The 26,368-nt window shown below is 45.5% G+C and overlaps 2 protein-coding genes across 2 annotated transcripts; both read left to right on the forward strand.

The window, feature by feature from the left end:
• The first annotated feature begins 337 nt into the window (after positions 1-337).
• On the forward strand, positions 338-8,379 carry LOC135449017 (acyl-CoA (8-3)-desaturase-like). The gene is made up of 12 exons (XM_064715448.1): positions 338-601; positions 2,546-2,656; positions 2,926-3,123; positions 3,872-3,973; positions 4,105-4,233; positions 5,343-5,403; positions 5,514-5,590; positions 6,069-6,166; positions 6,476-6,572; positions 6,775-6,854; positions 7,248-7,373; positions 7,576-8,379. The coding sequence occupies exons 1-12, from the start codon at positions 404-406 to the stop codon at positions 7,625-7,627; spliced, it is 1,329 nt and encodes a 442-aa protein (XP_064571518.1). The 5' UTR covers positions 338-403; the 3' UTR covers positions 7,628-8,379.
• An 8,556-nt stretch (positions 8,380-16,935) lies between these two features.
• On the forward strand, positions 16,936-25,702 carry LOC135449019 (acyl-CoA (8-3)-desaturase-like). Its single transcript, XM_064715452.1, has 12 exons — positions 16,936-17,154; positions 19,739-19,849; positions 20,230-20,427; positions 21,397-21,498; positions 21,662-21,790; positions 22,923-22,980; positions 23,336-23,412; positions 23,857-23,954; positions 24,256-24,352; positions 25,019-25,098; positions 25,207-25,332; positions 25,651-25,702. Exons 1-12 carry the CDS (start codon positions 16,936-16,938, stop codon positions 25,700-25,702), a joined length of 1,347 nt encoding a protein of 448 aa, XP_064571522.1.
• The last annotated feature ends 666 nt before the right edge of the window (positions 25,703-26,368 follow it).

Raw genomic sequence — 26,368 nt, forward strand, 5'->3', positions numbered from 1 at the left:
CCAGAGAGGGGGACTCTACATCCCTCCTGAGGTCTCTAAGCAGCCTGTCCCAGTGCCCTGCCATCCTTGGCAGGGTCAGGTTGAACTGAATGATCTCCAGAGCTCCCTTCCAACCCGAACGCTGCCGTGGTTCAGTGACTGATGGCCTGGGCAGTGCTGGGGGACTCGCTGCTCTCCGATTCGGCTCCGGGAGCCATCCCAGCCCCGACAGCCCGTGCTCCCTCCCGTCCCTGCGCCACCCCCGAGGGCCCCGGCATCCCGGCCGCCCCTCTCGGCCCCGGGGGCGGGCGCACGGCGGGCGCAGCCCAGTGGGCGGGGGGGACCGGCCTGGGCGTGGGGGCTCCGCGGAGGCGGAGCCGGGCCGGGCCGAGCCGAGCCGAGCCTGGGCGAGCCGATCCCGGCCATGGAGGGCTCGGAGCCCGTGCGGAGGGAGATGCGGCGCTTCACCTGGGAGGAGATCGGGCAGCGGAACGGGCGGGGGCCGGCGCCGCAGGAGCGCTGGCTGGTGATCGACAGGAAGGTGTACGACATCAGCCACTTCTGCCGGAGACACCCGGGCGGCTCCCGGGTCATCAGCCACTACGCCGGGCAGGACGCCACGGTGAGCGGCCGGCTGCGGGCCCGGCAGGGAGGGCTGGAGCAGGGATGAGCGCCGAGCAGGATCCCTGGGGCTGGGAGCGGGATCCCGGGGGCTGGGAGCTGGGAGCAGGCACGGAGCCCGTGTCGCACGGCCGGACCCTCGGCTGTGGCACACACGGTACGCGGGGAGCGGTGTGCGAGGGGACGCACAGCGCACGCTCCGCCGGGAATTGTTTGGGATTGTTGTTACGAGGAAGCGCTGCTGGAGGAATGACTGAAAAACAGCAGCCAGTTATTAAAAAATAACCCAATCCCCTCGGTAATTTTTGCACGCAGAGCAGTATCGGGTGCTGCCACCCGTGTGGCACACGCGGTGACAGAGTTGTTGTTTGCCTTCTCCCTCCTCAACTTCCCGAACCCGAGAGATGGCACTAGAGCAGAATATCACTGAAAGTCGTATTTCAGTCACGAAAAAGGAATGAATCACTCGTGTCTGAGTGCCAGCGGCTGTTGCAGGATGGAGTAAATGCTGCTGGAGTAGGGTGGCTTTGCCAGCGGTGTTTCCTTCCTTTGTCTGCCTATTCCTTTTCCATGAATCTTTCCAAATGCGCGTGTTTGGACCCAGGGGTGGATATGGGGTGGGAATCCACCTCTAGGATGGTGTTGATGGACTGTGTTTCGGCCAGGCTGGAACTTGAGGTCTCCACGTGAAGATCCCATGGTAGGAATATCATTTAGAGCCAAAAATAACAACTGAATTTGCAACATTTGCGAGGGCAGAGTGCACATGTGCGCTTTCCATGCCCTAGCACTGGCGCAGGTTGCCCAGACAAGTGGTGGAGCCCCATCCCTGGAAGCGCTCCAGGCCGGGCTGGGTGGAGCTTGGAGCAACCTGCACGGTGTCCGTGGATGGGACGAATGAGACGAGTTTTGAGGGGCTTTTCTCAGCTGAACATTCTGAGTTTCTGTGAGCAGAAAAGGGTGAGCCCATGGAGTGAGCAGGGCTGCACGGTGGGATTGCAGCCAGCTGCATTCTTTAGGTGATGGTGATGATATCAGTGCCACCGCCGGCTGCAGCTGAACTGCTGACCGCTCAGAAACCCCTGCCAAGTTTTATTTCCCCATGGTTTTGTCCCTGGGGATCAAAAGAACGAGACTCCACAAAACGAGGAAAAAATGGGAAGTAAAGGAAGAAGTCTGATTTCTAGAAGGTACAGTCAGCCATCCCCTAACCCCAGCTGGGATTGCACTCCAGGTTTTACAGCCTGCAAGTAAAGGATTGGTCTAAATGTGTGGTACCATCCTCCCCTGCTCTGCCCACATACTCCTCCCCATTTTTTCCCTCTTTTCTAATGAGAAAATGCAAATGTTGGTTCCCCTCTCTTTTTCCCTCCTTTATTCAGTGACCCTGAGCAGGGAGGATGCTACAGCTGACCCAGAGCTGGCAATACAAGCCTGATTTTTAACCCCTTTCCTGACCAGAGATCTTTTAAAAGCACATTTTATTTTAAAAGCACACAATGATGGCCTAGTAATTATAGTGATAATCAATGCATGGTGCATTAATTTTACAAAGTGATGCCCAGCAAGCAAATATTGTCCCAGAAAATAAAAAAAACCCCACATCCTTAGGTTGAGGGAAATTGTAAAAATATGCTAATTTGGGCATCAGGAGGGAAATGTCAAAAAGGAGGTGAATGGGAGATCAGGAATTAGATGCCAAAGTGTCATGTGTGCCTACAGGATTTGTAATTTAAATATAGGGATGGAATCTGTAGTGATAACAGCCACTAGTGGTTTTTTTCACCTGGTTACCATGGAAATTGACACCATATTTCAATAATAAAAGTAACTGGTTTCCCCAACAGGAATCTTTTGAATACTCCAGCATATCATGGAATAGATTTGTTTTGCTGCTACCTGAATGATGGTTTTTCTTCTTCCTGTTCCTCTGTCTGCGTTTCAGGATCCTTTCATTGCTTTCCATCTTGACAAGGCACTGGTCAGGAAGTACATGAACCCTCTCCTGATTGGGGAACTGGCACCAGATCAGCCCAGCTTTGAGCCCAGCAAGAACGTGAGTGTCATAAAAACTTGGTTTGGGCTTGAAATTTTGCTGTTTAACTTTTCTGACTGGCAGGCAGAACTCCCTGTACATAAGATCACAGGATCTCCTGGAATCACTGTTGGCTGAAGCTTCAAATTATTATTTGTAGTTTTAGCAAAGATTTGTCTCCAGGTGACCCTCAGCTTTCCCCCTTTTCATCCCTGAGAGGGAAAACTATGCTCCTATTGATGTTCCTGAGGTGTTTTCTGACCAGTGGATGCTTTTGGGTCTCCCCACAGAAAAAGCTGGTGGAGGATTTCCGTGAGCTCCGTGCCACCGTGGAGAGGATGGGGCTTCTCCAGCCCAACCACATCTTTTTCATCCTTTATCTCTGCCACATCTTGATGCTGGATGTTGCAGCCTGGCTCATCATCTGGTATTTTGGAGCATCCTTGGTGCCTTTCCTCTTCTCTGCTGTGCTTCTGGGCACTGTCCAGGTGAGCAACTACACAAAATAAGCCCCAAAAAGCCAAATTTGGGACTTGGGGGCTTGTTGCATTAAGGAGGGGACAGATCTTATCATCATGGACTTCCTCAAATCCTGCTTCTCTCTGGATTCCACCAAAAAGCAAAACTGCACATGCTGCTTTGCCTCACTTTTTCCTCCCCATATTCCATCAAAGCCTTCCTTATTCCAGCCTTGCCCACACGATGAAAGCCGTGCCCCGCTCCTGAGCTCCACGGTGCCAGAACTCCGAGGCAGCGTGCAGGGGCCAAGCCACTGTGTTCCCATGGGAACTTGCAGGGAGTTAGAGGAGAGGGCAGAGCAGCTCTCAAAGCCCCAGCTATTCCTCCCGTGGCCAGTGATCCCCTTGGAATTACAAGTACTTGGAGGAGGCAGCAGCAAGCTGCTCCTTAAAGGAGACTTTGTTGCCGATTTCAGAGCAGTTTTGTGAGGGAATAAATGCTGGTTCTCAGCTCTGTGACTGGTTTTTTTCCCATGACTTTTTTTCCCTTCCTCATGGAAACAACTGTCCAGGACTAAAAGTCATTAGGCAGAGCCTGGAGTGCACTGGTGTGTAGTGAAAAAGGAGAGTTGGGATTGGGCCCTGGCAGTGGAAGTGCTATTGCTATCCAGGGATACGCTGTGAGGAGCGTGGGAGAGGGAGAAGAAAGCCCTTTTCAGACACAGACCCTCCTGGCAGCTCTTTTTCCCCAGCAGCACTGTTGCATTCTTCATTCCAGGCCCAGGCTGGCTGGCTGCAGCATGATTTTGGACACCTGTCAGTGTTCAGCAAGTCCAGGTGGAACCACTGGGTGCACAAGTTCGTCATCGGCCACCTCAAGGTGAGCGCTGGCTGTGGGCAGGGGCTGCCAGAGCCCTGCTCTGCCGCCAGAACCAGTCCCAGGGTAAGGAGAGACCTGAGGGCAGAAGATCCACCTTCTGTAGGGCACTTTCTCCTCATCCATTCCCACAGGGAGCCCCGGCCAGCTGGTGGAATCACCTCCACTTCCAGCACCACGCCAAGCCCAACTGCTTCCGGAAGGATCCCGATGTCAACATGCACCCCTTGTTTTTTGCTCTGGGGAAAACCCTCTCTGTGGAGGTGAGACCTGAGAGAAGCTGGGAAGTGACAGCAGTGGGATTCAAATTTGGGAAACTGCAGAGAGAGCTTGGACACTAATTAGTATGATTTTGTATGGTGCTAGTCCCTAATGTTCCTCAGTAATATTCCAGCAATTCTGAGACCTTTGTATTCTTCAAGCTTCACTCAAAGTTATTTTTGTGGTGTTGGAAGATAAGAATGAAATATTTGCCACAATTACAAGTTCCTATTTCCCTTGATGAGAGAATTTCAGTTTTATGAAGATCAGAACTACAAGTTTTTCTCTTTTGCCAAGATCAGTGTGACTAATTGTAGTGATCTGGGAATCAGATGGGAAGCAACAGATGACAAGCCAGGGCTGTCTGGAACTTTTACAATTCCTGATCAAAGAAGCTATTTCAGTGGTCTCAGCCTGGCAGTGGGTGTCACAGTGGTTCCCATCTGGAGTCCAGCTCTTTTTCTGGTACACTCTGCAGTTAAATGAGTGGCTTTAGCATTTGCTGTCCTTTAAAAAAAAAGCTATGTAAATTCATAGTGTCACTTTTAAATGCTCTGATTTCTATTGAAATTAAGGGATGGGCTATTGGGAATTAATTTGAGCATGTACAGGGATATCATGGCATTCCTTAAGGAAGCCAGTGGCTTGAGCTGTTATGTTTGTACAGCAAACATTGAAAAATGAGCAGCCTCAGAGGGAAGATAATCTGTTCACCCTCATTCTTGTGGACACAGTTTCATGCTTAGATGCTCACTTCTCTGTTTTCCAGAGTAATTGCAAGGAGATGGGAGTTCCACACACTGCCATCTTCATTAACAGTATCATAACAGTACCATAGCCTGGGGTTCTTTAGTTCTGAAGCTCTGCTTTGTCAGCAAACTGTTTGTGTGGGTTTCTATTTCAGCATTTTTAGGCAGCTTGTGCCCTCTGTAGGGGCAGAGCTTCCTGTGCAGGTCGCTGTGTGTGTGCAAGGCACTGCCCAGCCCCTTCTGCAGGGTAAAAACTTATCCAGGCCAAGGTTCCAGGGGATGGTTGGGTAGAACATCTCCTGGAAGTTTAGAAGTGTGTGCACAGGTGTCTTCATGGCCTGAGTAATTTGTGTATTTAACAGCTTGGTGTGCAAAAGAAGAAATTCATGCCTTACAACCACCAGCACAAGTACTTCTTCATCAGTGAGTAACCTCCCCCTGTGCAGTTCCATGGCCAGCAGTCACTCTGCCCCTTGTTTTCCCATTCCATCCCATCCTGCTGGGATAATTCATGGCTCTGTTTGTCCCTGCAGTTGGTCCCCCAGCGCTGGTGCCCCTTTATTTCCAGTGGTACATCTTCTACTTCGCCGTGCAGCGCAAGCAGTGGGTGGTGAGTCAGCTCCACCGGGGCCAGGGGGGCTTCTCCTGGGTTTGGGGATGAATTCCAGTGCCAGATTTACTGGGAGGTGTGTGTGTGTGCAGCAAAGGATGTGGGTATAGATTTGGGAATGGTGTTTGCCAAAGGGGGATCTTCCACAGCTTTTCTTTGTGAAAGATCCTCTGGGAAACAAAAAATGTTCTCTGGTGTTCTGAGTTTAGGGTTTCTCACTGCTTGGTTCCTCTTTAGATCCAGAGGAAAATGTGGTGCTTTAGAGCATGTCCTGTCTGGTGTTGGCCCTCTGCTGGGCTCATCGAACCAGGATAATTCCTGAGCACAGGGAATGGTGTCAGGTTACTTTGTGATGAGGCTGGGGAGGAAAAACTGATCAGTAGAAGATGTTATGGGATATTTTAAAGGAAGTGATGGTAAATTCAGAAGTCAGAAATTCTTCCTTCTAATGAAGTTTTGCCTGTCCCCTGTACTACAGGACCTGGCCTGGATGCTGTCCTTCTACATCCGATTCTACCTCACCTACTTGCCCTTCCTGGGTGTGAAGGGTACCCTGGCGCTCCACCTGCTAGTCAGGTATCATCCAACTGACAATTCCAACATTTTCTCTGCCCAGTTTGTATCAATCCTTCGTGTCAGCTTCTCTCCAGCCTTCTGGTTATTTTTCTCATCATTCCCTGTTCTTCTCTGTCCTGATCCTTTCAGTGGGACAGGGGTGATTTCTTGTCAGGCTGCAGGAGGTGGAAGGTGTGTGTGGGTCTGATCTGTTTGTGTTTCTGATGTTTATTTTGTCAGGCAACAACCAGCTGGTGTGTGCACAAGTGTTTTGTACTGACTTGTCACATCATGGGTGTGTGATCTGTGATGGTTTTTTGTTTTTGACAGGTTTATAGAAAGCAACTGGTTTGTCTGGGTCACACAAATGAATCACATCCCCATGCACATTGATTATGATAAGAATGTGGACTGGTTCTCTACCCAGGTGAGACCTTATTTATGGAGATATATGACAGTTCTGGGTGTGTAAAATCCATCTATCTCAGCCTGGCCAGCTTGTGTTGGCTGGAAATAACTCCTGAAGCTGTTGTGTCCAGCCAGAATTCCTGTGGGGATGAAAAACCTGTGTTTGAGACAGGGCATTGCTAAAATAATACTTAAAACAGGACTTCTGTTTTTTCTTTCAGCTCCAGGCAACCTGCAATGTTCATCAGTCCTTCTTCAATGACTGGTTCAGTGGCCACCTGAACTTCCAGATCGAGCACCAGTGAGTGGAAGCAGGGCTTGGGAATAGTTCCAAGGAGTGCTAGATACACCAGGGCTGAAGAGCCTCCAAGGTCCCTCTATCAGCTGAGATAGGAACAAAAGATAATGGGGGTTCCATTTTGTGCTCTTTGTGTGGGGGCAGAACAGGAGCTCCAAAATGAAAATTTCTGGAGCACCAGTGAGCACCAGCACCACTTCAGATCTAAGCTGCATGGCATAGGGGGGAGAATTCCCAGCACAGGCACTGAAGGGACACGAGAGGGACATTGCAGAGCACCCATGGCTTTGGCACAAGGGGAGCTGGGGGCACTTCCAGAATTAGGCACAGCAGTGGGGCCAGGATTCCATGTGGTGGTGAGGGATGCCATTGAATCAGCACCTCCTTTTCCCACAGCCTTTTCCCTACAATGCCACGGCACAACTACTGGAAGGTGGCACCTCTGGTGAAGTCCCTGTGTGCCAAGCATGGCATTGAGTACCAGTGCAAGCCTCTGCTCACAGCCTTTGCAGACATCGTGCAGTGAGTATTGACCCGCCGTGCTCCCAAGGCAGGGGCTGTCAGTGCTGTGGAGGAAAAAGGGGAGGGAACAGACAGGGAGGGGCAGCTCTACAGGTCCCTTCTGATCCAAATCACTCATGATCTCCTTTGCTTTGCCTGTAGACTTCTCCCCATGAGACTCTGGTTGGAACGTGTGTTCATTCCCTTGTTTCTGTCTTGGCAGCTCTTTGAAAGATTCAGGAGAGCTCTGGCTCGATGCTTATCTACATAAGTAAGCAGCAGTGGATCCCTGCAGAGGAATTCCCCAGCCTTGCTGCCTCCTGTGGTGGTCACCCTGAAGATCCTGCACTGAGGAGAGCTGGCTAAGCCAGATTTGGGGAGGTGGTGCTGCTTAATTCCATGGATGAATGTAATTAATATGATTTTTCCTTTTATTTGGTTGGTTTTCTTTTTTTGTTGTTTTTTTGTAATATGTGCTGTTAATTTTTTCTTGTGCTTCTTTCATTCCTCTTCTCTGGTGCTGAGTGCTGGGGAGAAGCTGGATGATGGAGGTTGTGTCCCACCAAGCTGGGTGCAGCTTTGGGACTGGGAACAGATTTCTTTCCATCTGCTGATCCTTCATTTATTGAGTATATAGGAAGGAAGCTTCTTATCTAACATAGGCTTTTTGGGGTGGCTCTCACTGTGAGTGTAGTAAGAAAGTTGGGAGAGTGTGAAATCAAGGAATGTGGGAATTAGGGAAATGTGGAAGCTCTAAGGAATTGTGTAGGTTCAGTATTTTCAAATCCCTGTTTGTAATAGGGAGCTCCCAGACCAATTTGTACATATGTGGGTGGGGAGGTGCAGGCAGCAGCTCTCTAGGAACAGGATCTAGTTAGAGCCCTCATTGAGGTAGGGAAACAGGAAAGTGGAAGTTGTTCCATGGGCCGTGTTCTGTGGGAATGCTGCCCTCCACATCTCTGGAAGCCTCTAGATTATTTGGCCACTGGTGACATTCCAGGGGGATCTGCAAGGGGTTTCCTCCGTGCCAGACTTTGGAGTGTTGTGAAGCCATTACTGAGTGAGAAGAGAGAGAAACCTGTCCTATCCACACCCAGGATCCCTACAGGAGTGACAGAGGAAGTGAAAGCATTCCAGACCAGGCTGGACAAGGCTTGGAGCAGCCTGATTTAGTGGAGTACAATAAACCGTGTCAAGGGGTGGAATGAGCTGAGGTTTAAGGTCCCTTCCAACCCAAACCATTCTACAATGATTCTGTGTGAAGGGTGATCATAATCACTCTTGATTTGTGCCTGAAGCTTTGGGCTTTTTTGGACCTCTGGGTGATTTGTTAAAAGGAGAGAATTCCTGTCTCCTGGCCCATGGAGAGTGAGGCATTCCTGCCTGAGCAGCAGACAAATCTAAGTTAGAAAGGTGGTGGGGGTCAGATTGCTGTTTAAAAGTGTTTAACTTTCCATTCAGCTGCATATCCGCAGGCACACCTCAGCCAAAACATTGCTGGTCTCCCTCTCTTGGATGATGTGCCTTCCAAACACATCCCAATCCTGTGGGATTTACTGAATATCTTACTGCCTTTCCTGGGGCCTTTTAGTTTACTTCCCCAACGTTACAGATGCCAAGCCAGGATGTAGCACCTGCCACATCACTGAGGAGGATGCTCCATCACCCTGGTCCCCCAGGGACTGGTGGATTATAATCCAGGAGGGATGGGTTGATATTGAGGAATTTTTTTCCCAATCAACATCCAAAAGGAGGATGAGGTGTTGACAGAATGGAAGAAATAGATCTTCTCAGGCCAAGAGTGTTGTTAAGCACAGGATAGAATTGTAATGGGAATAATAATACTGTCATACCTGTATAATATATATAATATTGTTATTGTTATAATAATATATTGTTATATAATAACAATACATCATGCAATCAAATACTTGGTGATTAAGACCGTAGAGAAAGTGGGCCTTAGTTATTGTTTTACCTTGGTTTTTTCCTGCTCCATTTCTTTCCCTCGTATTACAACTGTGGATGGAGGAAAGTCTATTAATAAAATTCCTTATCTTACCAATTTGTGCTGTCATCAGAGTAAAATACATCTGTGCAAGAGTCTTCACTCTGTAAAAGGTGGAACAAATGGCTGTCCACAACTACAGAGAGAGAACTGTCATAAACCTCTTTCTCCAGAATGTGCTTCTCCTGTGTTTTCCCTGCTACAATAAAGAGGGAACATTCACCATACAATAAACCAAATGCCTGGATAACCAGGAAAAATAACACAGATGAGCAGATTCACAATCCTGAAGAGTGAAAGGGGACCTGACTCAACATAACCAGGTATGAATGTACTGAGTTTCCTGGAAGTTATCCAGGCTTGAGAAGAGTTCTCCAGAGAGTTTTCCAGGCTGAGGAAATACACTGAATTACACGACCTTGGAAGAACACCAGCCCCAACTTTGCCATCTAGTGGAAACCTTTTGGCCTTGAAAACGGAACCTGAACATTTTGGAATAGCCACAGGGTGGCACTCAGACACCAGAAGGGGAGGAGGACATCTCAAAGGATCAGAAGGGAAGGATCAGATCATGAAAGAGACTTGGCAAGGGCATAGAGTGACAGAACAAGGGGGAATGGCTTCAAACTGAAAGAAGAGAAGTTTAGGTGGGGTAGTGGGAAGGAATTCTTCCCTGTACGGGTGGTGAGGCCCCAGTACAGGTTGCCAAGGGAAGCTGTGGCTGTCCCTGGATCCCTGGAAGTGTCCAAGGCTGGGTTGGACTGTGCCTGGAGGAACCTGAGATAGTGGGAGGTGTCCCTGCTCATGGCAGGGAGAAGAGGATATTGTTCCTGAAGATGTCAGAGGTTCATAAAGCTTTGAAGATTGTCCAGTTAAGTAGAATATCATTGAACAAAGAAGTGGCTCCAACCTGGAATAAATGGCTTTTTCCACATCAGGGAGGAACATCTTTAGCAATGGAGCAACTGGAATTGCAAAAATGTCAGGGTGATGTTCATACAGTTAAGGGTGATGGGGCAACTGAAAGTTGCTGTAGTTTTCCCGTTCCCAACACCCACCCATTTGGACTTGTTAATGGTGTGGATTTGCAGTCCTTGCCCAACTTGTGGATGTGTTTGCATCCATTATCCCAAATTCCTGAAGAGGGAAATGGTTTTCTTTATGGAATTTTCCCCACCTTTATAAAAGTAGGGGAAATCAAGCTGATTGTAGATCCCACAGGATGGATGATGAATGCAGCTGTCTGTCTCATAAACAAGAGGATTTGCTGCTTCCCAAGGTTCTTTTACAAGGAATATAAAGAGATTTCCTAACAGGTCAGGTGTAGAGGGCAAGTGCAGTAATGCAACACTGCTCATGGGTGGGAAAGGAAGAGGATTACACTGGAAGAGATTTTGCTGGGATTTGCATCTCCTGCAGGGACTGGTATTAAATGTTCAGAAAATGGGGAGGAATTTCCACCAAGAATAGTTTTGAAACATCAACAGGTAATGATACACCCGTGACAGCTTATATGAAATGCTGGTTATGATGGTGCCCCTTAGGCAAAATTTCCAAAGGTCTGATTGATCCATAGTAATCTCCCTTGGCTTTGCTCCCAAGAACTAGCCTGGCTTTTGGATTTTTGCAGCTCATTATTTAGGCTCTTGTCAGTCTGGTGATTTTTTTTGGTGAGAGAATAAAACTCAGCATTCCCTGACCCCAATAAAAGAAGAGGCAGTGACCTGATCATAAAATGAGAAGTTTTAGAGCAGAGAATACTTCAATCTGTCAGTAAGAAAGAAATATTCAGCAGCACGATCTGAAGTGTGCATCAATACCAGTTCAAGATACAGTGTAAGTGCAAATTCTAAGTACCAAGGTTAATTAGTCCAATTAGCAGGAGCAGTGCTAGATTGTCCTCTAAGGCTAATATAAAAATTCAAAAATAACTCAATTTTATGAGTGATAATTCCTTGTATAATATTTTGCTTTGACTCAGGAAGAGATCAGGGCAGGCCTGTGGGCAGTATTATCCTAATTAGGTCAGCTCCTGCATAATAGACTTTTTCAGATGAGCACTAACCCATCATTTAGCTGCAGACCAAGATAGAATGATAACTTCTTCTGGCAAGAAGGGGTGCCAATGTTCTAACAAGTGAGCCTGAATTCCTTTCCAGGATCGTCTCCCAGTCGGTTAGGAAAAAGAAACAAGGTGAGGTAAGAAATGCTGGGTGTTGCCCAAGTAAAATAAAAGGTGAGTGGAGATCTGCAATGAGCTCAGGTTTTGACATTTTCTTTGTTTTGTTCCCTCTTCTCCCCTCATCCATAGAGGAAGATCAAAAACATGTGAGACTAGGAAGCCACAGCTATTTCTGTCTTCAGCAAATATTCCAAAATTGCCAAAATAAAATTATGGGGCTTAGATCCCTAGCAAAGAGCGGAGAAACAAACTCAGGAGACCATTTTTGAGGGATGAGGGACAACCTGTGAGGCTGATTTGGAATAGAAAGAACAGTGAAAAGGTCATGGAACTACAAATAGGAGTTGCTACTTGTAGTAACTTCAGCCATTTAGTAATTGCTAAAGTGTCAAAGGAAAATTAAATTTTTCAAAAGAAGAAACAAAACATGGAAACTATGAGTGGTGCCCTTGCAGGCAGGGTAGGATGTTGAAGTGTAAGGATGAGGGACATCTGTGAGGCAAAATATTTACATTGCCCTAAGAATACACCCCAAAATATGTGGCTGAGGAAGGACAGAGGCAGATGGTGAAGGCCAGGGAAGGAATTATGGCCAAATATTGGCTGTGCCACGTTTATTGCAGAGGCTGGAAGGTGGCCCAAGGCCCACAGGAAGGTCAGAGAGAGGAAGGTGCTCTGAGTGTAGGCCATGGAGCCACCGTGGGTGTTTTAATCCTGGCTTAGGCCACCTTGTTCCTAATTAAGGTTGCACAAACCAAGTATTAAACTTTCGAGCATGGGCACCTTTTGTGGAGTTTCTCTTCTGTGGATGCCCAGTTTCAGGCAGCCAGAGCATTCAGAAGTTTGTAAGCAGTGGATGCTCTGCACTGGGCACAGGAAATGCAACAAAAATGCTGCCTGGTCTGAAAAAAAGCCAACCACAAATACACAACAGTGAGAAAACAAAATGGGTTTGTTACGGGCATTTAACAATTTTGACTTGGATCATGTTATGTCTTATTCTTTGTAACAATATAAAGCACTTGGGAGAGGAGAGTTACAGAATTTATTACTTTAGATCAGCTTAATTTAGATCTTAAATGCACAAAAGAGCCCCTGGGATTCTGATTATTCATTCTTCTGATTCTTTCATGAAGCTGAAGGGTGCAAAGGGTTTATTTCATAGGAGTTGCAAAAAAATTATATAATATGTGTTTTAATGCAATTTAATGTTCTGTGGGGAGATTTAGATGAGAAGGTTCACAGGACTTATTACAGAGCCTAATTTTAGCCCTCATTCTAATTAGCATCTCAGGGTTTTATTGTTTACTCATAAAATGCAACCAAAACCTGGGAGGGAAGGTGTGGCTTTCCCAGGTGTTTTTTTTCTTCTTTTGCAAAGGGTGTGAAGATGGTTTTCACAGAGAAAAAAAACCTCTGTGTTAATTTACTATTGATATCTGGACTAAGGAATGAAACAAAATTAATAAAAATTTTAAATATCTGAGCAAATTAAATCCCTCAAGGCAGGGTGTCCATTAAAAACTTGACTCTGTCTATAAAAAAACCCTTTGGCTTTGCTTTAGGTTTCTCTTTCCATTTCATGGGACATGGTATTCCTGGTAAGTAGCTCTGTCTGAGGTGCAGGGTGGTATTTCATCAACACCGAATATACTAAAAAAGGGAAAACCTGGTCCTTTTCTCCTCCTGACTGACATGGTGCCTTATAATGTTTTTATCCAAAAGCAGTAAATTACTAGAGTCTCTTTCCTTTCCAAAACAAAATTTTGCCAACTGTGCAAGTTTTTTATCACTTGAAAAGATTGCAAAGATCTTTCTGAATGCAGCTTTTTCTTGAATTATGGATTCCCCATTAAGTTTTGTTCTGGAGATAAAATAATTTTAATTGTTTCTATTTCCTGGCTGTGTTTGGGATGAGGCACATCACAGTCACAGAAGAGGGAGCCTTGAAGAAGAATCCATGAAATCCAGGCAGAAAAACAGACTGTGCACAGGAATGTGTGTGCTGACTGTGGATGGATGCAGGTAATTTCCTTGGAGCCACTGTAGGGCAGAGCATTCCTGAACCCTCCACAATCCTGTGAGCTCCATTCCAGAGTCCCTTGAGGACAAACTCTTCAAAGCATAGTTATGTTATATAAATTAGATGGTATTATTTTAGGTATAAATGTTGTATAAATTATATTATATAAATTATGTTATATGAATTACCTGCCTTCTGATGCAGAGACATCTCAGATCATCTCTGCTTTGATCAAAGATGCTGTTCCATGGCTCCAGAGCAGCCAGGACAGGGCAGAGAGGCTCAGCTCTGCTTCCAGAAGGAAGTGCAGGTGTACTTGTAGATGCTCATCCGAGGTCACACTTTTCCAGCTTTCCCCACTGTTGACACCTAATTTGGGAGACCTGTTCAGCCCAAAACTGTTTATCTTCTATCTAACAACTCTGGTGAGGCTCTACACTTCATAAAGTAGACATTCTGCACCCAGTTTTGCCTGGGAGCCCCACCTGGGAGGTGTTCCCAATTGCAAGGTTCTATGAAAACCCTCTATAAAAGTAAGACAGTATTACTCAGAACCTAAAGATCCTCTCTGGAAAAGAAGATTTTCTTAGAAACAAGAATCATTAATTCTTGCTGGAAGAACCTCTAAGACCATCAACCACTTCCAAATGTTCTGGGGTATTTCAGTACCAGATTTATTTTTGGATTTATTTATTTATTTATTTATCTCCAGTGGATTAAGTGTAAGCTGCAAACATTTACGTGCCAGACAATAAAAGGGCTGAGGCAGCAACTGCCAGCTGAGCAGTCACGTAGTGTCCTTCTGGAAATCTGGGAAAGTGTCAGGAGCCTGAGCAAGGAGGCTCTGAGTCACGGGAGCAGCCCCGTGCACGTGTACCAGCTCCCGGGAGCGCAGGACACGCTTCTTGGCAGCTGTGTGGGCAGCGGTTGCAGAACACCGAGTGTGGTGTAAATTCACTTCAACAGGTTTCTCAATCCTTGTTCTGGGTGAGCAGGACCATGCCTTTCACTGTCTGAGCTTCTGGAGTCAGTTTGGTAACCCGGATCATATAGACAGAGGCAGCTTCTGCTTTCACATTGGGAAGGGATTTTAATTTAACAGAATATCAGTGGGTGTTACAGGCCCCTCTGGATGGGATCTGATGCTGAATAAATTCAGACAATAAATATTTATACACACTGTCAATACAGAGGACAATCATCTTAGAGTTCCCAAACTTAATTCCAGCAGTTTGGTGGATGCTGGCACCCACAGTGTTAACAGTGAAAGTCACAGCTGCTGACTGTGGGTATAGACAGAGACATCCCTTATTTGTTCACTCCAACACATTCCTGGCTCTTTATCCTGCATCTCCTCGAGGACCGAAACCAAACCCCACATTTTTATCTCCTCCTTTTCAGACATGTTCAAGTCTGAATATAGGGCCATGGGAAGGATTTTTTGTACTTTCAGCCAGCTATGGAGTAACTTGATATTTTCACATGTGCACAAAACCCCACATCTGCACAAAATTGCGCAAACTGTTGCATATTTTATTGCCACCACCTCAAGTACTGAACATTGATTTAGGTAAGACTCTTCACATGTACATAGATCATGAACACATCATTAGCGTGGACACTCTCAGCCTTTATTTAGAGCAAGATAAAGAGTTACAAAATACAATGTGACAGCAGGATAGAAATTATTCCTCCCATTCTTTTATCACTGTCCAATGAATAGCAGCAGTTACATTTCTCTTTTACTTTGGGTGGTTCACCAATTGCCACATGTCAGACAGTTTAAATGGCAGTTTGGGGCTTGACTGATTAATTTGCAAGATGCTACATGATTTGAAGAATTAGACTTGCATAATATGGAGTTCTATGTCAGCCAGAAAACTGCCCACTCTGTGCTTGGAGACAGGGAAAACGCCTGACTCCGCTAAGGTGCCTTGGTCAAGAAAGTAGTTTGGCATTTTTATCTACCTTTATCTCTCTGTCCTGTTTGGAGTCTGCAACTTCACCTGAGTGTCTTCAGTCCTTCTCAGAACTGGGAGCTCACACAACAAGCAGTTTTCTTGGAATCCCAGAGTGTGAATTGTCTGGGAAGCTCATTGTTATGAGAGATAGCTGAGAACTTCAGCTGCCTGGCTTCAGGCAGGGACTGGGCATCACTGCAGGCCATATCTGGGGTTATAGACCTAAGAAATTCAGAAACATAAATAGAACATTTGGGGCAAGGGTGAAAAGTCAGGATTTAACACAGTATTGCATTACGAGGGGTATGATGGAAATACCCCATCTGTACCACCTCAGAATGTACCATGTCTGCCTGCTGCTTGTACCTTCCTTAAAAGCACCCAAGGCTTGGAATTTTGGATTTAAAAAACCCAACCAGGATTAAGACACTGCTAGATCTCAAGTAGGACAATATTTAATTTCTATTACTTAATTTTTTCTGCAAAACTGATGTGAGTTCATAGGAAACTTGGCATTGCCTTGTCACTGCATTTTATTACAGCTGAGAATTCTTTACCTCTTTATTGCCCAGCAGACCTTCACAGTATCAGAGATGCTTCGGCTTGGTTTCTGCAGGAGTAGTGTTTCAGTAAAGTTAGTTATGTCAACATTGCCTTTAAGCATAGGCTTCTGAATTTATAGCCAAAGTTGGTGTTAACAGTTATTGCTATTATTATTGTTATTATTATTGTTGTTATTTTATTGTTTAATTGTTTATTATTTATAATTATTGTTATTTTTATCATTATTATTACTACTACTATTACTACAAAATATTTTAATGTTATCAACTTATGAATGAATGAATGACTTGAACAATTAGGTGGTTGCATGGCCTCAGGAGCATACAAGAAACTCTGAAACCAACTGTATGCAAAGTATTATCAATATAGAAGCCAAATTAACTGGAAACAAAGAATGCTTTCTTAATGCATTCTTTCTTTTCTCTGATCTGGTGGTATTTTAATAAATTTTTTAGTTAAGAAAGGCACATTAATTTGGCATGCCAGAGTCAAGAAAATTTCAAAGACCAAGAGCAACATGAAGGGTTTTGGGTGGTGATGAGGCCATTTAGAGGTAACAGGTGGTCTTCCCAAATTTCTGTCTTTATTGATGTTTGTGTTCAGTGGAGCAGTCAGACCTTGCAAAGGCAGCTCAGAAAGGACAAGAAGGAGCAGGGCTTTTCCTCACGGGCGTGTCCAAGCGTCTGGAAGAGGAGGGAACTTGGGATGGGTGTGTTTGGGTGAGGAGAGCCAACCAGCCCTTGGAAGCGCAGGGAGTGGCTTGGAGTGGGGCTGTATAACGGGCAGGCCAGCATGGGCCACCCTCAGCCTGGACAGGGAGCTGGCGCTGGAGAATCCCAGCACGGATGGCTCCACAGACTGGCCCCAGCGAGAAGGAGACGGGACCTGTTCCAGCCTTTCCACAGCTTTTCACCTGGGAAGAGATCGGGATCCGCAACGGCCGCGGGCAGGGCCGGGAGCAGTGGCTGGTGGTTGACAGGAAGGTTTATGATGTCAGCCAGTTTTCCAAGAGGCATCCCGGGGGCAGCCGGGTTATCAGCCACTATGCCGGGCAGGATGCCACGGTAAGAGCTGGGAAAGCAGTGGAGGAAGGCGCTTCCAGTGGCAGGGAAGGAGGATGTGGTGGGGAATCCTGTCTGGTGGTGGTCATCGCTGTGCTTGGTCAGAGACAGCACTGAGAAAGCAGCATGATGACCTTGGGCTGCAGGACATGAGGAAAAGTCCTACAAATATAGTTGAATGCAGATCTTCCAGGGATTCCTACAAAAATCTTTGATCTAGAGGATTTATCTAAAATCATTTGGTGCTTTTTGGCAGGAATAATAAATTCTAAGCAGATCTCCCAGACTATGCTGAAAGGAGATGCTGAATTTCTGAATAGGCAGAAATCTGGGCATTGGAAACATGGGTATAAACTTGTGATGTGGGAGATTTAATTCTTGTCACGACAAGACTTTCTGACTTGAAGAAAGTTGCTTAGCCTGTCTTAATTCCTCATGTTTCAGCGTGTGGAATGGGATAGCACTTCTAATTCCCAGCCCAAAATGGACCAGATCAGTGACTTTTCCCATTTCATCCCTTGCACCCTGCTTGGAACTGGGGCAGAAAAATACCTGGTGATCTCAGAGGCAGCAAAAGGAGAGGTTTGAGTCTTGTTTGGTTTCTCCCAAGTTCACTGACCTTCAGAGCACAGACCAGCCCTGAGATCCTGGTGCTATCTCCTGCACTTTCTGCCACTGGACTTTTACAGGAGTCAAGGAATGCAGAATGCATGGAATGGTTTGTCCCCAAGCTATGTTTCCCCAGCTCCTGAAAGGACCTGCACTTTACATCATTGTATTTGTAGACACCCAGGGGCTTTAACTGCAGTGAATGGGTTTAAAAAATGACCTTTGATCTTACTTGCTTTTATTGTAGCAATAATTACAATCTGATTTTACTTGATCTTAAAGATATTTTCAAACCTCTAGCTGTACTACACCCCTTTGAAGACAGGACCACAACAAGTAGCCAAAATTGTGGGTTCAATGTGGATTTGTTTTGCATCCTAACAACACTTTCTGTCTTGACCTTGCTAATCCTTTTTGCTTTTAAAGTGCTGTTTTCTTTGTCTAGGAAATCCACATAGAAAAGCAGGACTGGAAGGTGTCTCAAAAACTTACTGGTGCAGGACTTTACCTAAAACCAGGATCCAGGATTTTTTTTTTCCCAACAACTCTTGACTGCTCTAGAGCTCATAATAGTCTATACACAGTGAGAATTTTCTTCCTCTGGGGAGGTTATTTTGAAAATACAAGGCAAGACCATTGCAGAGCATTTAACTGATGTCAAATGTTGTGAGTTATGTGTGTTGTAGGTGATAGTTCTTAAAGTTAATCTCTAGACTTAATCTTAAAGTTAGTAAGATGCTAATCAGGGCCTAAGACCAGGGAGGAGAAAAAACAGGCAGGACTTAAAGGCTTTCAGTGATAAGAATCTGTGATACTGATCTCATGGATAGGAGTTTCTGCTTGAAAGGATTCTGGTTCCTGTTTCCAAACTGCAGTATCGATACTTATGGATTATATCAGAATTCCTGGCAAGATGAAGGGATATAAAAATGTATAAGGACCTGGAGGATGAGGGGCACAAAATTATGATGGAAAGATTTCCCCAGTCCTCTTGGTCTGGACAGAGTTGTTCATTTGTCACTGTGACAAAGGGTCACTAGATGTCTGTAGAAAAGCCCAAGTGTCCAAAAAGTCACCCTGTTCTGACTTTTTCTAGACTACAGTACTCAGACTGTCTCCAGCCAAGAGGCTCCAAGGAAGTCCTCTGTCCTCTTCCAGGGATTTGATCCTGACCAGACCTGTGCAGAATATTTGGGTTGTGCTCATCCCTGCTGATTTTCAGAGCCAAAATCAGCAAAACCAGACTGTTCAAAATGAGGATTTTGTTCTGTCTGCTCTTTCTGGAAGAAAAAAGGGATGGCCAGCCTCTTTACCTTTCTTCTGGAAAATCCACTGAGGACACGAGCTAAAGAAGAGTTTTGATTTATCTGGAATCTCATCCTTTTTCCTGTTTATATTTGATTTGAAACTATGATTTGAAATGGTTCTTGGACAGGAACTTTTGTGTCATTAGTGTTCCCACATCCCCAAAACATCAACCTGTTCTGGAAATTGGGAGGGAACTGTAAAGAGACAACCAGATTGTGCTGCTGAATATGAGACTTCAGCATCTATTTTGTATGGCCTAGTGTTGCACAGACATGATTTCAAAGCCTCATCCCAAGCATGGCAGAGACACACCTCATTCCCTGCTCCTGGTTCCCGTCCATAGGGCAGGGCTGCTGGCTGGAGCCTTCTAGGGACAGACTGTGCTGAAACAAGCAGATGAAGGAACAGGTTTCCCTCTGCAGAGGGTTTTTCATCAAACCCTTTCATGTTTATTACCAGCCTCACCCAGGGGGTTTTATGAAATCTGGGTGCTTGAAACTCCTCCAGCTTCCTTGGGCCAAGCTCCAGTCAATAGGAAAGAGTGACAGGAGAGACAAAATGGACAAGGGGAGCAAGATTTTGTGTTATAATCCAGACCTGGGGAATGAGAGGCTCAGCTCTGGTGTTTGGTCACGTGCCCTCTCTCACTCCCTCCCTTTGTGTCCCTCAGGATGCCTTCGTGGCATTCCACAATGACAAGAGCCTGGTGAAAAAGTACCTGAAATCTCTGCTGATTGGGGAGCTGGCACCTGATCAACCCAGCTTTGAGTCCAATAAGAAGGTGAGTGCCCTAGATTCCAGCGGTGGGAATGGCTCAGGGTTCAGCATGGAAGGAGAAGGAAAACAGGAGAGGTAGCAGGAATGGCCTCTGAGGGAGCACGCGTGATGCTGTGGGTGGTGACAGGCAGGCATGGAAATATGACTGTCCCAGCATCACTAAATCCACCCCTGGGAGCAAGGAATGAGGTCCAGAGCCCCAAATCCTGCTCTCCTCTCCTCGCTGGGGTGTCTCAGAATCAAAGCAAAGTCTGTTGACTTCATGCTTGTTTTGGCACAGAGCCCCTACTGACAGACATCTCAAACTTCTGTGGCTGTTTTGGGGTTCCTGGCTCTGCTCTATTTTCAAAGTAAATAGTGCATTAATATTCACTTTACCCACAGAAATCCCTCTTGGAGGATTTTCGTGAGCTGCGCTGCACCATTGAGAAGATGGGACTTCTGAGGCCCAATTACTTCTTCTTCTTCCTGATTTTCCTTCACCTCCTGGTGCTGGATGCTGCATCCTGGCTCGTGCTCTGGTACTTTGGCGTATCCCTGGTGCCTTTCCTGGCTGGCATGGTGTTCTTCACCACTGCCCAGGTAAACTGCTGACGGGTGCTCAATGCTGCAGACGCCCTCGGCTCCTCCAGGTGGAGAGGATTAATGGAATGCTCCCATCCCAGGCATTGCCTCTCCTTAGATCCCATTATCTGGCTGAAGATGACAGGCACGTTCTACGTCACAATTTTTGTTGCCTCCAGCAGATCTCATTTTGCTGACAGGCTGCTCCCTCGGGATGGTGGGGTTCTTGTGGAACTGGCTCTTTCACAAGATGGGATGAGCTGATTTAATCACTTACCCCAACAAAAAGAAGGAATATTTCATTCTCACCTGCACTTTTGGCTCTCTGTTTCTTCTGTCAGATGGCTCTAGTATTTTTTGGTTTCTTGAGTCCCCTCTAGCCCTGAATAGTTTTCTGCTGGATTAATAAATTCAGCCATATAAGCAAAGGATCAATTTCAGTGTGGGTGTAGGGATTTGTGGCACTTAGATGGGAGAAATTGAAGGGTGTGGTGGAGGGAGGAACACGAGATTTTCTTATTAGCCCTGAATGCTTAAGTTTGCTCGGGTCCCCCTGGAGCAGGTGCAAATGAGCTAATTTATTTAATTAATCTGTTTTAATTGCCTAATATCTGCTAAGGCAGATATCCCTCAAAGAGCAGTCTTGTATTTCCATGGAAATATGGAATGCAGTGAAGCCACAGACTTGCTGTGGCTGGTTACTTGGAAATTAATTATTCGTGATGGTAGCAACACAATTCCATGCTGTGACAGTGAAGTTAATTGCAGTGATGCTTCACTGCTTTCCCTGTAATATTCCTGATGAAACTAATATCTGGAATTGAGCAGCTGTAGTGGACAGTGGCCTGGATGGAAGTTCCCAGCCCTATGAGTGTCTCCTGACACATCAGAAGGAGGATGAAACTCACACTATGAAGATAGAGACTCACAAAGGAAATTATTGCAGTGAAGCAGTTCTCTTTCCTCAGTGATCTTTTTGTCTCCCAGATCCAGATGGGCTGGTTCCAGCACGATCTGGGGCACTGCTCTGTCTTCAGGAAGCCCAGGTGGAATCGTCTCCTGCAGATCGTGGTGATAAACATGCTGAAGGTAGTGGTGGGAATGTTCTCTGGGGCTGATCGGGACTAAGCAATGGATGGGAGTGTCCCTAAATCCAGGCAAGGTCTCCTGTGAGGGAATTGCAGTAAATAGAGATGGGATCCTTGATATTGCTCCAGTTTGAATCCCTGGTGTTGCCCTTTTCCCCACGCAGGGGCTGCCTGCCAGCTGGTGGAACCACCTGCACAACCAGCACCACGCCAAGCCCAACTGCTTCCGCAAGGACCCCGACCTCAACATGCACCCTCTGCTCTTCAGCCTGGGAAAGACCCTCTCCATGGAGGTCTGCAAAAGCAGATTTAGTCACAGAAAGCCAGAGTGTGATATGTATTGATATGTGTCTAATATAGAATAATAACAACCCAGATTGTGCCTTGAAACAAAGTGGTTTTTAAGGTCCCTTCCAACCCTGACTATTGTAGGATTTTATGATAATTCCTGAAGTTTTCCAAGATCTGAGAATCTTGTGTTATTGCAATGCTGAGGCACTTGCTCCTGAGAAACAAAGGCTCAAAATCAGTGCTTAAGTAAGGGCAAGCACCTTAAGGCAGCTCCAGGGGTGAGTCAGCCCCTTGCATTAGAGAGTGGCAGTGAGTCAGATGTTCCCTCTGGATCCTCCTGGCTGCCAGAGCTGTTGGGCACCCAAATCCTTCAGGGCTGGCGGAGCTGCCGCGCACCGAACCAAACACAGCAGAGGATTTCCTAATCCTGAACTTCATGGCTTTCATAAAAAGAGAAGCTATGAATAGATCCTCCCTGCTTCCATGATGGTTTCTGACAGCATCAGGATAGGCAAGGGCTCGTTTGCCTTTTCCTTGTAATTCGTTTTACTCATCATTTAGTGATGAAACAGCCTCGTTGCGAGATACACCAGCCTCTTAAAATAATGCTCTCTCTCTTTTACCTGCTGATGAAACTCTCCAAGGCACATGGAAAATTCCAGCTCTGCTGTCCCGGACATATTCCTGCAATGGGAGATACAAAATGCTTATTGATAGAAAACCATTGGATTTTGTCAGGGATTTTGGGAGAGCTCTCATGTAGGAGCATAAACATCCAGAGCAGGCTGGCTGTGCTCCAGTGGGTTTGGTGGAGTGAAAATGTAGGAAATCAGTTCTCATGTCTTCCTGCTTTTCAGCAGGATCAGTGTTAGGCACACTATGGATAGGCAAAGTGGATTGCAGGGCTTTTGTTTATCCAGTTTATTTGTTGCTCTAGTGTTGATCCAGTGCAGACTGGAGCTCTGGAAATAGTTTGCTTTATCTCCTTATTATTTTGTCTTTTGAAGAATTATATTCACAAAAGTTTGGGGTGATGTTAAGAAACTTTTTGTGCAATTGGTGAAAAATTACAAGGTGAAGAAATAAACTTAATTGTGCTTTTTGTGAATATTTCTATATCTTTTCATTTTTCAGCTTGGAAAGCAGAAGAAGAAGTTCATGCCTTACAATTACCAGCACAAGTATTTCATCTGTGAGTATCCCCTAAAACCACTAGTGCATCCCCTTCCCTACAAAATACGGGTTTTTAAAGATATTCCGATTGAAGTGAGAGCTCTAGGAAGATTCCTTCACGTTAAAGAAGGTCCCATGAGGAGGAATTACCCCTTAAGTGTGTGTTTGGGTTATAAGATGTAGTTGGGGGGGTATCAAACAGATACAGAGATAAGGAAGAAATGGAGAAGTGATGAGAAGAAAAGAGGAAGAGATTATGTGGGTGCATGGAGGTTAATATGAGTGAAAGCAAATTTTCTTCTACTGGAAAGAAGAATTATTTTTATGATGCAGTGAAAATACAAACATCTCTCTTTTTCTGTTCTGTCCTTCAGTGCTGGCCCCACTCGCCCTCATACCCTTCTTCCAGCTGTCAACAATCTACTTTGCAATCAAGAGGAAAAAGTGGTTGGTAAGCACTGCTTCCCTGTCTGGAAAACTCCAAAAATGTCACTGCATCCACCTTCACCTCCTATTGGTCAGGTGGCTGGGGGTAAGAGAGAAGAAGGATAGAGAAGGCTGATTCTAGGCTTGCTGCAGCAAGAGAAAATAGTTTAGAAGAGGCTTTTTAGCCTTTTAGCAGATAAATAAAAATTACCAGGAAATTCCCAGACCCAGAGTGTGATGGCAGGGCTGTTGTCTGCAGTTATTGATGGTTAAGTAGGAATATTTCAGGGACACACCCACGTTATGCAGAATGGAGCATACTCCTGACAAATCAGAAATTTGCATATCAGAACATTTTTTAAGCTACAGTTCAAGAAAAAGAGAGAGGATGGAATGGAGGCATTTGATCAACAAAGGCTGATTTTCATCCTGATTTGTTTGGGGGGGTTTTTGTTGTTTTTTTTTTCAGGACCTGATATTGGTTGTGACTTTCAACATCCGAGTCTGCCTCATGTATGTTCCTTTAATGGGATTTAAAACCTTCATGATATACTACTGGCTGTCCAGGTAACTCAGAACACATGGGGCTCTGGAGCACAATAATTAATATTTGTCATCAATATTGAGCTTCAAAAGAAAGAAATGAAAACTAAAGCAATTATTTTCGCAGAAATAAACAGTCCAGAAGAAACAGTTTAACTTTGGGGTGGGGGGGGTGGCTGCTCAGGGACATCTGCATCTAAAACTTGAGTGGTTCTTAAACTCCAAAAGTGCTTTTTCACTTAAGAGGAGACATAGCCAAGTGTTTTAGTGTTAAATTTGGATGGGATTAGAGATATGACAAGAGTTTCTGGATTTATCTGCCCAGGTACCTTGAGAGTAGCTGGTTTATTTGGGTGTCCCAGATGAACCACATCCCAATGAACATTGATTATGACAAGAACAAAGACTGGGTGTCTACTCAGGTGAGAAACTCTTTTTTCTGGAATAGTGGGTCTGCTGGTCTAAATTATAGAACAAAGACAGTGTTGTTATTCTCTTAGATTTACTTTTAATGAGGTTAAATAAACCTCTATTCATTAAATAAACCTTTCTCTGATATTCAAGCCATTTAAAATTTTAGTTGGAAAACAAGAAATCTAGATGTAAAAAATACTGTTTATTCACTGAAAGGACTTGACATATTTTTCACAACCCTTTCCCCTCTCTATTATAGAAAAGTACTGGTGGTATAACAGCCAATTTCCTTTTTAGGCCAAGTAAAGGGAAGCAAAGTGGGATACCTTGATTTTTACCCTACAGGCTGCAAGTTTACTACAGATAAATCTGACAAAATTGCCTGATAAAATAGAACATGTAAAGAGAGCTTTGCTCACATCTATCCTGCCTCCAGCACTATCATCCCACATAGTGGGTTTGCAGCAGTTTCCTGTTTTATCAAGGATGAAAAACTCAGCCTGGCTAGTCTAGACTGTGTTGAATTCCTCAGGGCAATGATGGCTGTAATCCCTGACTTTGCCTTGATTTTTAGACTAGATAAGGGTGGGCAGTGATTGCTGGGGTTCAATTGTTGGACTTGCAGGAAAATAAAATCTAAATCATCTGAGGGTTTTGGGTTTTTCCCCTCCCAGCTCCACGCAACCTGCAACGTGAACCAGTCTGTGTTTAATGACTGGTTCACCGGGCACCTGAACTTCCAAATCGAGCATCAGTGAGTACCATGCTGGGGGAAAAAATGGGAATCATCTGGGGCAGGGGGATGTTTTGAAGAGGGAGAAAGCCAAGCCTTGCAATAACTCTCCCTCATCCCATTGTGCAGCCTGTTCCCCACCATGCCTCGGCACAACTACTGGAAAGTGGCTCCCCTGGTGAAGAGCCTCTGTGACAAGCATGGCATTGAGTACAAAACCAAGCCTTTGCTGACAGCCTTTGTAGACATTTTGCAGTAAGTATCAATTAACCAGATGATTTTGCTCTGTGGTGGCAGGTAAGAGACACCCAGGCAGCCATTTCAAATCAATGTCCATGGCGAGATGAAATCTAGAGTTTATTTAGACTTCTCTAAAGTTTTAGAGTTTCAAAGCTTGTTTTTCTCATCTTTAAATCCTTTCAGCTCATTGCCAGCAGTCAGACTTTGCTATGAGGTGTTCATGCAATTTAAAATCCATTTCTTTCCCTTTTATTTCTACAACTACAGTTGGCCTTCCACAAAGTTGAACTCTGTCTCCTCCTAAGTGATTTTTTTTCCCTTCTGCTCCTGCAGTTCCCTGAAGGATTCTGGGGAGCACTGGCTGGAAGCGTATCTGCATGGATAGAAACTGGCAACTCTCCAAAGGAATCCCTTCACCACACAACTGCTGCCAAAAGCCAGGACACATCCCTGTGCATCCCTCAGGCATGGGAACTCAGGAGCTGGGCAAAGTTAATTTCAGTAAGAATGAAATGGGAAAGTGGCTTCAAGATATATTTTCACCTTGTTCCCCACCACGAACCTCTGTTTTTTCCTGCTCTCAGTCTCTGAATTCAGAGATGTGCTTTTAAACTTGGGGAGAAGTAGCTCTTCATTCAACTTGACCAGTTTAACTTTATTGGAAGTGCCAGCTCCTTGCTTATGGAAAAGGTTTGAAAGGAAATTCTTCTCCGAGTCATAGAATCCTGGAATGGTTTGGGTTGGAAGGGACCTTAAAGATCATCTTGCTGCACCCCCTGCCATGGGCAGGGACACCTTCCACCAGACCAGGTTGCCCAAGCCCTGTCCCTGGCCTTGAACAGTTCCAGGAATTGGACATCCACAGCTTCCCTGGGAAACCTGCTCCAGTGCCTCACAATAAAGAATGTCTTCCTAATGTCCAATCTACACCCACTCTCTGTCAATTCAAATTGAATTGTTGTCCTCAAAAGTCCTGATATAAACTCTCCATCTTTCTCACAAGCCTCTTTCAGTATTAAGGTCTCCTTTGTGTTCTTGGCTGAGTGGATCA

The sequence above is a fragment of the Zonotrichia leucophrys genome, chromosome 5, assembly GCF_028769735.1.
Source record: "Zonotrichia leucophrys gambelii isolate GWCS_2022_RI chromosome 5, RI_Zleu_2.0, whole genome shotgun sequence".
Lineage (NCBI taxonomy): Eukaryota > Metazoa > Chordata > Aves > Passeriformes > Passerellidae > Zonotrichia > Zonotrichia leucophrys.

Excerpts from the sequence above, each read along its gene's own strand:
- LOC135449019 (XM_064715452.1), top strand. The coding sequence starts at position 16,936 with ATGGCTCCACAGACTGGCCCCAGCGAGAAGGAGACGGGACCTGTTCCA. Across the intron at positions 20,428-21,396 it reads TGTTCTTCACCACTGCCCAG|ATCCAGATGGGCTGGTTCCA; the intron begins GTAAACTGCTGA and ends TTTGTCTCCCAG. Across the intron at positions 21,791-22,922 it reads GAAAGACCCTCTCCATGGAG|CTTGGAAAGCAGAAGAAGAA; the intron begins GTCTGCAAAAGC and ends TTCATTTTTCAG.
- LOC135449017 (XM_064715448.1), top strand. The coding sequence starts at position 404 with ATGGAGGGCTCGGAGCCCGTGCGGAGGGAGATGCGGCGCTTCACCTGG. Across the intron at positions 2,657-2,925 it reads GCTTTGAGCCCAGCAAGAAC|AAAAAGCTGGTGGAGGATTT; the intron begins GTGAGTGTCATA and ends GTCTCCCCACAG. Across the intron at positions 6,167-6,475 it reads GCGCTCCACCTGCTAGTCAG|GTTTATAGAAAGCAACTGGT; the intron begins GTATCATCCAAC and ends TGTTTTTGACAG.